This window comes from Xyrauchen texanus, chromosome 1 (genome assembly GCF_025860055.1).
Source record: "Xyrauchen texanus isolate HMW12.3.18 chromosome 1, RBS_HiC_50CHRs, whole genome shotgun sequence".
NCBI classification, from domain to species: domain Eukaryota; kingdom Metazoa; phylum Chordata; class Actinopteri; order Cypriniformes; family Catostomidae; genus Xyrauchen; species Xyrauchen texanus.
The window spans coordinates 32491211-32502118 of NC_068276.1; the positions used below are offsets into that span (position 1 = coordinate 32491211).

At 40.4% G+C, this 10908-nt stretch overlaps 1 protein-coding gene across 1 annotated transcript; it reads right to left on the bottom strand.

Moving 5' to 3' along the window:
- Positions 1 to 3181: 3181 nt before the first annotated feature.
- Positions 3182 to 6526, bottom strand: LOC127645315 (uncharacterized protein K02A2.6-like). The gene is made up of 2 exons (XM_052128896.1): positions 5074 to 6526; positions 3182 to 5022 (listed from the first exon to the last, which is right to left on the bottom strand). Exons 1-2 carry the CDS (start codon positions 6524 to 6526, stop codon positions 3182 to 3184), a joined length of 3294 nt encoding a protein of 1097 aa, XP_051984856.1.
- Between the last annotated feature and the right edge of the window lie 4382 nt (positions 6527 to 10908).

A 10908-nucleotide genomic window follows, 5' to 3' on the forward strand; every position in this document is an offset into this window, starting at 1 on the left:
TTATTTCATCAAATTGCAGTCTTTGCTGTTTAATAATAACAATAGGAAATATCATGGATTGTATGTGCGCACTGAAAGGTTACGCAATGACATTTGTAGGTCAAATGGTATCGGTTATTGGTATCGGAGCATTTTTACGAGTAGGCCTACGTGAGCCTAGTATTGGATCCGATTCTGACACCAGTATCCATACATCTGTAAATGTATTAATTTTAATGAACAGGTTTTAAGTAAGGCACAGTTAATGCTTAGTATTCCAGGTCATCCTTACAAACAGATGCTTCCATCTGGTAGTAGTTGATTTAGAGTGCCAAGAGGCAGGACCAAAAGAATTAAGGACTCGTTTGTGTCGGTAGCAATTGTATTACTAAATTAATCCTGAAGAGTGATCTGCTATCCTAAATTGTGGTGAACATTGTAAATATGCTGTGCTCTTATGTAATGAAACTTTTGTTTTTGTTAGTATTGGTGTATTTATGTCATATTTAAGTGTTGCATAGACTGTGGTACCAGTGCTGCAAATCAAATTTCCCAGAGTGGGACAATAAAACACAACTGAACTTAACTAAAAAGCATGGGTTAGGCTAATTTTGTTAAGTACTTTTGTCAAGCTAATTTTGTGAAGTAGGCCTACATGCTGTTGCAGTTGCATGACACATAGTGCAGTGATGGAAAATTGCGATGAATTATTGAACATAAACCCATTATCTTTAGCATAGATTATTCATGAGCACATTAACAAGCTATTCAAATGCTTTGTGAAGTGATTATTTCACTATTGATGTTACTATTTTAATGTCAAAAGGCGTCGATGAATCTAGGGGCTTGGTTTGATTGGCATTTTGCTCAGGAAAATGGCACAGAACAGCATTTGTAAAAATTTGGTTCACCGCCTTTTCAGCGAGCATGTTTCTGTTTGAGCGTGAGCTTGTAAACACTGATGGAATAACGCATTCCATAATGACGGAGTGTACGCGTGGAGTGTCTCCTGTGGCATCTCTTTTTCTCAATAATAGGTCAACAGCTGTATTTAAAAAATTAATCACATTTCTTGGCAGTCGCAAAGGTTAGCTCGTCGCGCTTGGAGATGCAAGTGGAGCACTCTGATCAGTGGAAAATCTCAGTGGAGATTATCGGAGCTGCCTTTGATGAGACAAGCATGTAAATGATTTGTGCCTTTATAGGACAAGCGAGTGCGTATATTCTCAACCGGCGTGAGCGCGCTCCACAGGCGCATGTGGAAACAAGTTTGAGTGATTCCTTTGCTTTGCCTTTGTTATGCGTGCGTTTGCTTGGAACACATACACACATATCCCTCAGAGCAATCAGAACTTAACTGACATTTAGATTATTTGGCAACAGCACTTCATCTAAACTCAGGCATATTCATACTAGTGCTATTTGCTGTTAGTGCAGATGGTGTGGTTGAGTTTTCTGAGAAAATTTGACTCAGAGAATCACATTTTAGGCCATTTTCTGAACCTGTTTACCCCTTTACCAGTTTGAATATTGATGTTTTCTCAATCCTCTTTGTTGAATGATGAGCGTAGGGTTGCCACCTATGTCTGATAAAAAACCTGGACAAATCAATGACCCGGCCACCGCTTTGCTCACAAGTGAAAATGTCCATTAGACATTAGACTCAGAAGACACAATTGGTCGTTGTGCAGTAAAATTGTGCATAGTCGTGAATATTTTAAACATCTCAAGTATTCTCACTTATCTTAACTTATAGCTTACCTGGTTGCTTAGATACTGGTGCTTGTGCTTGCTTTTGCTTTGCTAAAGAAATAAGTAGAGGGATGACATTAGATTTGCATTTACCATACCTTAGCCACATCTATAGCCACTTTTATTTAGTATGTCTCAATCAGACATTGGAATAACAAAATCATACATAAATGGGCCTTAGATTACCTAGTCTTCCATCTATACTTGGCGTTTCCCTTTGCTGCAGCTATCAGTGGTTTCTGTTCTTCAATGAATGTCTTGAATTCAGTGCATGACAATTTGAAATTCAATCTGACCTGAAGCTCAGACTTCACCATTGCAACTAACAGTCTGTTTCTTTTATCGGACCAAACATCCTCCATATGACTGAACACTCTTTCTGCATAGGCATTACTGACTGGTATGGAAAAAACAAAAGCAACTACTTTCAACAGCTCAGTGGATTCAGTTGCCTTGCTAAAAAAATTATTTGTTTTAGCATGGTCATCCAAAGCAGTTTTGCCTTCATGTTTAACCAGAATTTTAACTGAGCATACGGAGCAGGTAGCATAAAGTGGGTCGCCTGGTGTTGGCTTTAGCCATGTGGAGTAATTGTAATTTTTCAACCAGTCATTATTAAAATATGTCGAACGTTTCATTTTCTTTTTTACTGGCCTGTCCGTCTTTGTGAACACACTGTCATCTTCGTCTTCCGTCTCGCCAACCATGTTAACGCTAACGAACGACGTTGACGTACAATCTTCTTCACACTGCTTCTCAAATTGCCGCCTGTAGTAACTGGCTAACTGCCAAGAAGACAGACGCGCTAGATGACGTAGCCTACGTCACGTCACACGTCCCAGAGCCAATGATAGCGGATTCTACACACAAGAGACACGGACCACTCTGTGCACAACGCATAGGCTATTTCAAGTGGAGAGAAAATAGATAGTTGAATATACATATTCACGTAGCCTTTCGAAAACCGGGACATTTAGTGTCCTGGGAGAGTGGATAAATTTCCCGGGACAGGTTATTAAAAAGAAGGACAATCCCGGTAAAACCGGGACAGGTGGCAACACTAGATGAGCGGCAAGGCAAAAGATTCGTTTAACAACATGTAACTTTACTAGAAGAGATACAGAGGTCCAACATAACAGCATATAACTTACTCCACATGCCTACTAGCGCCTGCGTACAAAACCAGCCTTTTCCACCTATTCCGTCAGATTTAAAGCTACAGAGCACTATGTTCTACATCCTCCTTTTATTGTGACAGATATTCGTTAATGAAAATTGTAAGTTAACTCACAGCCTTTAACATTATAAACAACACCTTTAACAAATTAGTTAAGCTGAGAGTAAAAAAATATTTTCCACTTAACCGTTATTTTCTACAAAGTAATGTCAACATTTACAAATTGAACATTTTGTTACTATAAATAACTGAACTGTTTCCTCTGTCTTTCCTTCATTCTATGTATTTAGGGTTCGGTTTGCAAAGGCGACCTGCTCTGGTCACATATGGAACTGTGGAAAGAGTTCTTGTTGAATCTTCATTCAGTGGCTTCTTCTCAGGTCCTTGTGGGGTGCATTGTCCTTTGACTTCACTTGGAGTGGAGTATTTGTGTTTAGATTCAACAGAGGGGGTCTGGACAAAGGGAAATGACATATCACTGTGCTCGAACCGCTGTGGTTGTGGCTCCGCGACAGGAAGGATATGTTTTCGGTTTCGTCTGTATTCTTTTCCTTCAGTCTCCACAAGATATGACCTTGGTTCATCACAGAGCTGTTTGACCAGCCCGATTCTGTCATGGCCTTTGGAAGTTGCAAGTCTCACTACCTCACCTTTTATAAGTGGCCGGAGAGCTCTGCTGGACTTGTCATAGTATGTCTTTTGACAGTGTCTCTTTTTTGAGAGTTGAGTCTTGACAGCAACGTTGTCCTTTGAGGATGGCACCAGAATGGACTTGCTAATTGGCAGAGGTGTGCGCGTCTGCCTCGACATTAATCTCTCCGCTGGCGAACCCAGTGTCTCGTCACGTGGAACATTTCTGAGGTTGAGCAAGTTTTGAAACACATCCGAGCCATCCCTTTTGGATTTTTCCATTAGATGTTTTGCACTTCGCACTGCCCTCTCGGCTAGCCCATTAGCTTGAGGATACTCAGGGCTACTGGTAGTGTGTTTAAAATCCCAGGCAGCAGCAAATTCTTTGAACCGTTGGCTGGAAAATTGGGTACCATTGTCTGAAAAGACTATGTGTGGACTCGCATGAACTGCAAAGTGCCTTTTGAGTTTTGTAATCACTGTACTGGAGGACAGGTCATGAAGTTTATCAATTTCGAACCATCCTGAATAGGAGTCAACTAGTACAAGATAATGTTGACCATTCCACTCAAAGATATCTGTAGCCACACTTGACCACGGAAGTTCAGGGATGTCGTGTAAGTGGAGAGGCTCTTTTTGTTGATGGGGCCTCATACTGTTACAGACTGAGCACGACAGTACCTCCTTTTCAATGTCTTTGGTTAAAGAAGGCCAGAACACAATGCCTCGTGCTCTGCGTTTGGTTGCATCAAGGCCGGGGTGACCTCTATGAATTATAGTGATATACTCGCTGCGCAGTGATTCTGGAACAACTGTTCTCGGCCCTTTCATGAGCACATCTTCATCGACTGTGAGCTCATCCCTGAACGGAAAATACTCACGAATTTCTGCTGGCAGCTTTGACTGGCTAGAGGGCCATCCTGACTTAATAATACTGCAGAGCCGTTGAAGGGTCGGATCTTGTGCTGTGTGAGCTTGAAGCTCTTTCAGTCTGTTAGACGAGATGTGTTGAATTGACATGACCTCGAAGCCAGCTCTGTCATCAGTGTGTTCGTCTAGTGAGTTCCTGGGGGAACGTGACAATGTGTCGGCAAGGAACATGTGTTTTCCTTTCTTATATGTGATTGTGAAGTTATATTTCTGCAATCTTAGCATCATGCGTTGCAGCCTTGCTGGAGCTGTGTGGATGGGCTTGTTAAGGATGGTTACCAATGGCTGGTGATCCGTTTCAATGTGAATTTGTTTACCATATATATAGTCATTGAATTTGGTACATGCGAATACCACAGCCAGAAGCTCTTTTTCAATCTGCGCGTAACGCACTTCTGTTTGCGTCAGAGTGCGAGAAGCGTACGCGACAGGTTCATCTTCTTGAAGACACGCAGCTCCGAGTCCAAACTGTGAAGCGTCGCAGGTGAGTGTGATAGGTTTCTGGACATCATAGTATTTCAAGGTAGGTGGACTGGAAATCCTGTGCTTCAGATCTTCGAAAGCATCCTGATGCTATTTAAACCAGCACCACTCTGTGTTTTTACAGGTCAGCTCCCGCAGGGGTGCAGACACCTCACTGAGGTTTGGTATGAATTTTCCTAAATAGTTGATCATACCCAGGAAGCGCTGCAGTGCAGTAACATTGTCTGGCGGCAGCATTTCTGTGATTGCTTTTGTTTTAGCAGGGTCAGGTTGTAGTCCCTTGCTAGTGAAAATATGTCCAACATAGCTCACTTCACTTAGGCGGAATTTGCACTTTTGAGGATTCAGCCTCATGTTCACTTCACGAGCACGGTCTAACACTTTCTTAAAATTTGTATCGTGTTCCTGCTCACCGTTGCCCCCCACAATGATGTCATCAACTATGACTGCGCACGGGTAGCCGGCGAAGATCTGTTCCATAGCACGCTGAAAGACCTCGCTGGCTGAATTAATGCCAAAGGGCATTCGAAGAAATCTAAATCTTCCAAATGGCGTACTGAAAGTAGTCAATAGGGAAGACTTATGATCCAGTGAAATCTGCCAAAATGGGCTTTTTGCATCTAGTACTGAGAATACAGTGGAGTTAGGCATCTGTGCCGCCACTTCTTCCACTGTGCGCATGGGGTGATGTGGACATTTTAGATACTTGTTTAAGTCCCTGGGGTCTATGCACAGTCTTATTTCATCTGAGTTTTTCTTGTGCGTGGCCACCATAGATGACACCCAATCGGTTGGCTCAGATATAGGAGTGATAACGCCGATAGAGACCATTCTTTCCAACTCTGCTTTTACCTTGTGTTGCATTGCTGCAGGAATACTTTGTGCTGGACGGACGGCAGGTTGAGCTTCTTTGTCCAGTTTCATGCAGTATGTTACAGGAAGCCTTCCTACTTCATCTAGGAAAAGATCTGCATATTCTTTGTTAATATCCTTGGCAAAACTTGAGTTCTCTTTTAAACTTATCTCGTGCACAGCATTATTGAGGGAAATGAGGCCCATCCGAAGACAGTCATAAAGCCCAAGCAATGACTGTACATTTTTTTCCACCACGTAGAACTGTAGAGAATAGTTCTGGTCACTCAGGTTGCATGATAACACAGTTGAGCCCACAGTTTGAATCTCCTCTCCACCATACGCAACAAGCGTTACATGGCTTGACAACTGAAGATTCTCTTCTTGCTTTACCTGTGCAAATGTCTGCTTGGACATGATGTTGCATGAGGCTCCTGTGTCTATCTTTAGTTCGAGAGGCTTTCCATTTGTTTGGACTGTGCAAGATATTGCAGTTTTCTTTGACTGTTTTGTGTCAATTTCTGCCACCTTCTGGTGATTTAAGGAAACTCCATCTATAAAAAATGAGTCTTCACTTCTGTTTGAAGCTCTGGCAACCTCAATTTGATTCACATCCTTCTTTAAATTCCGTGTACGATTTACAGCATTTTTGGAAGTGGTTCCATTTGTTGCACCTGTGACACTGCTGGCCATATGCAGGACATTTCTCCCGTTTTGCCTCATGGTTGCTTCCACAATTGCTGCAATTATTAATTTGTTGTGGGGCAAACTTGTCTGATCTGTGTTTGGGAGTACGAAACGTTTTCCTTTTTACCGTTTGTTGAACACCGTCCACATTTGCAGAATTATGCTTTGGTCCAGCTAGTGTTTTAGTGTGCTGGTCTGTCAGTTCATGTATTTGACATGTTTCAATGGCTTTTATCAATGTTAGCTCATTGTCACGCAACAGGAGTTTTCTCATTCCATCATTGAGTATCCCACACACAAGTCGATCCCTTATCAGTTCCTCCTGTAAATCTCCAAACCTGCAACTCTGTGCCTTGTTTCGTAAGTCGGTTACATATGCTTCTATTGTCTCTCTTGGCCTTTGATTTCTTGAAATAATTTGTGTCTTTCCATCGTTATGTTTGTTTGTGGACTACAAAGTTCGCGAAACTTGCGTTTTAGACATCCCGGGTCCTCGCGCGACTCAGCCAAAGTAATTTCGTCGGTTTTCTCCCTCACCGGTATAAACAGCGGCTGCACGGCCTCCGAGCCAGCCAGATTAAGCAGTATGAAAGCTTTTGTGCGAGGCTCTTTCTCTGAGTGTGCAGCAGCAATAAATATGTCATATTCCTGCTCAAACACACGCCAATTTTCGGCGATATTGCCATCAAAGACAAGTGGATCAGGTCTGCGAAACCCTTCAGCCATGTTTTTTTTTTTTTTTTAATTCACGATGGTGGCTTACTGTGTGAATGTTCGTTGGAAGATTATCGTCTTTTCTTCGCTGCATTCACGATTCCGTGAGGACCACTTCTGACACCATGTTGAATGATGAGCGGCAAGGCAAAAGATTCGTTTAACAACATGTAACTTTACTAGAACAGATACAGAGGTCCAACATAACAGCATATAATTTACTCCACATGCCTACTAGCGCCTGCGTACAAAATCAGCCTTTTCCACCTATTCCGTCAGATTTAAAGCTACAGAGCACTATGTTCTACACTCTTACACATTACTTCAAAAGGAAATCAAGAATTATGTGAACATTCAGATGAAATATTCATGGGCACCTTGAATTGTTTTTAGTTACTTTAAAATATTTACATATTATTACAGGGCTATTTCTCAGCTGGCTGACAGAACAGGATGACTTTAAATGTTGCTGCATTTAAAGATGTGAATACTGACAATGTTGTAAACTATTTTACTGTAGATTTAAAAGAATGCAATTGTTGAAAGTGCTTTAGTGACAATGGCACATCAGTCAAAGTGTCTCTTTCCCATTCTCCTCCCATCTAAGTGGAACTCAGGTGCAGCCATGTGCTCTGATGTTATCCTGCCTGTACTTACTTATGAATACATTAATATCTACATGCCATCTCACACAGATTAATATTTCCTAATTCCGTCTTGCTGTCCTTGATTGAGGTTTGTTGTAATATACTCAGGTAAGCATAGTTAATCAGCTTTAACTGTGTGGGTGCAGTAAGAGATGCATTTGTATGAATATGATTTGTATGTGACACAGATGGAATAATATCAAAGAGCATATTTGAATAACTGTGTACAAATATGAATTTTAAATATTTAACTACTCTGCTTTGGGTTGTCCTCTGTCACAAATTCCAAAATCAGATTGCATGTTCTTAATGTCACAGAAAAGTTCAGTTACAATCAGTGTTTTCAGAATTAACCTGCTAACATAACTTGCACATACAGAAGGATTTACATATACACATTACACCCATGCACACAAAATGAATGAGCCACTAAAAAAAGAGGCAAAGATGGTATGGTATTTGTTTACATGCTGTATTTTTTGACAGGATGAAAATGAGGCTGTTAGACTCTTAACAATGTAATTCACTATATAAAGTTCCTAGATCACATTTAATTTTCACAACAAATTTTTCTTTCTGCAGTTTTGGATCTACTGAAATTCTTCACAACAATACATCACATTGATGAGGACTTCATATCCCTCAGCTTTGTTTTCATTCCTGTCTAAAATTCAAAATGCAGCTGTGCTCTGAACAGGGTCTATATGCCTTAGAACTCATACATTACATAAGCAGACATAATAACTGTTGAAATAACCAAAGGTGAGAGCCTACACTTGAATTTATGTTGTCTGAGAACAAAAGATATTTTGTAAAAGAAGAAACTGAAAATAGGTCTAACAAAATTCATTCAAAATTTGAGTTCTAATAGTTGATTTATGAGCTAAGTACATTTTCAGTCACATCTGATCTGCAGCATGTTTGTCTCTGATTTACAAGAATTCGTTGAATTGAAAGAGAGTAGTGCCCCCTAGCCACTACATAAGTTTCAATAATTTTTTTCCATTTCCAGGAAGTTCCTTGGTTATCACTTTATTAGGCAGTTTTTTAAATAGGAATGGACTAAGTTCTCTTTGGAATTTGGATGTTGTTCAAGAGACCATAGATATTAGGAATCGATTCATATACAGCCCGGAGGCTACAGTCTGAGGACTTTTGTGTTACAAGACAGAGTCAGTCACGCTAGTGGTTTTCTTGCATGTATGAATGTGCCGCCTGAAAAAAGTAGACTGGCGTCCATGTCTGCTGCATAAAACTAGCACCTCTGTTGTTATGTGTGCATGTGTTTAGGGAGTAAGGATGTTGATTATTCTGGTGCAGACATCTTGCCTCCCCTCATTCCTGTTGCCTGTGATCTAAATCCTGCCTAAATAGCCCCCTCTCTTTTTTTAAGCACTACCTGGCACGCCATCTCTCTCCTTTCCCCTTCCCCCCTCTCTCTCTGTTAATTTCTCTCTGTCTCCCTCACTTACTCATACCTTTCTCTACCCTCTCGGTCTCTGTTCAGGATATGGAGAAGGACCTTTGTGAGGAAGTAAAGGCCAATAGGGTGTTGGGGAGGAAAGAGACACAAAGCGAGATTACTGGATCACTTTTCAGAGTGTAGGTAAAACAGATGCAGTTCACTTTTACAATACAGATGTGCAGCTTGATAATCAGAGCCTTTGAGCATCTTTATTGTAAATTTTGCTTTGACGATCAGCAATTGCCTTAATTCCAATTCCATGTTGTTTTTATTTATTTGTATTTTTTCATAAAGTACTTCAATAAATCATTGTGTTCAGTGAGTCTCCATTTATAAGACATTGCACTATAAGCACTTTTAGTAGATCCATGTCTCTACAGCATCTCTGATTTAAAGTGATAGGAAAACAGCACATAAATTGTAATCTTATTTTAGAAGTAGAATAAAGACCCAGATTGAAAAAGGCCTGGGCTGTGTAGGGTATCTCCAGCATTAAAGGTGAGTGTGTTTCGGTGTTGAATAAATGACTTGTTCTGAGCTGTCAGATGTTAGGTGCAGAGCATTGTGGCAGCTGCACAAATATCTGAGAGCGTAAGAATCAAAAACAGTCCAGCACCAGCAGCCATTAAAATGCAAACAGAGATGACGGCTTAAGTTTAATTTATATAAAATTCCCAGAAGAATCATTATTATAAGGGATCGTGCCAGCAACATTTGGCCTATAAAGAAATTAGATTTGTCTCCTTGTTAAGTACACCAATGCATCAAGCTATAATCTCTGCAACAGATTAATCATATTTTATATTATACAAGATGAATGTATTCATATTTTATATTTTTCTAATTTTTCCTGTCTGACCATCTGTATGTATTAAGTCTCAGTAAGATTAATCTCTTGATCCTATTGGAGTCGGAGGCAGGTGTTTTTCCTAATTCATCTATGAGTAAATAAGGCCTAGTATCAGGCCATAATCCCCTGCATTATTTTTTATATCTCCTGTCAATGTCACAATTGCTATTGTGTGTGTGTGTGTATGTGCATTGTGGGTGTAGCATATGCCGTGCACATTTCCTAAGAGTGGTATTGTGAATATCAGTGGTGTATGAAATTGCTTGGAATGTCTCTGGATCATAGTGCTAAATAATTTAAAACTTCTTCCTCTTATAGGGGATCAGTCTTGTCAGAAAGTGTGCATACATGTATGGGTGTGTGTTTAAGAAATTAGGGAATTGGATGTGAGTTTAAAGAGAAAAAGCAAAGGTCAACACTATCATGACCCATATCCATTGCTGCACTACTAGGTCCTCTGTGATTACTCTTCCCAAATCAGCTTCTCATTCATAACACTCCCACTGCAGAAGTAATTGCAGCAGGCTTATAGCTCAAATCTGTTAAAGGGATAGTTCACCCAAAAATGAAAATTCTGTTATCATTTACTCACCCTCATACTGTTCCAATCCCATATGCTTTAACATTCTGCCTAACATCTGCTTTTGTGTTCCACAGAAGAAAATAAAGGAATATTCCGGGTTCAATAAAAGTTAAGCTCAATCGACAGCATTTGTGACAAAGTTGATTCTTTAAAAAATGC

Coding starts and splice junctions, on each gene's coding strand:
- LOC127645315 (XM_052128896.1), bottom strand. CDS start 6,526: ATGAGGCAAAACGGGAGAAATGTCCTGCATATGGCCAGCAGTGTCACA. Junction 5,023..5,073: donor ACCCCTGCGGGAGCTGACCT/GTAAAAACACAG, acceptor ATGCTTTCGAAG/ATCTGAAGCACAGGATTTCC.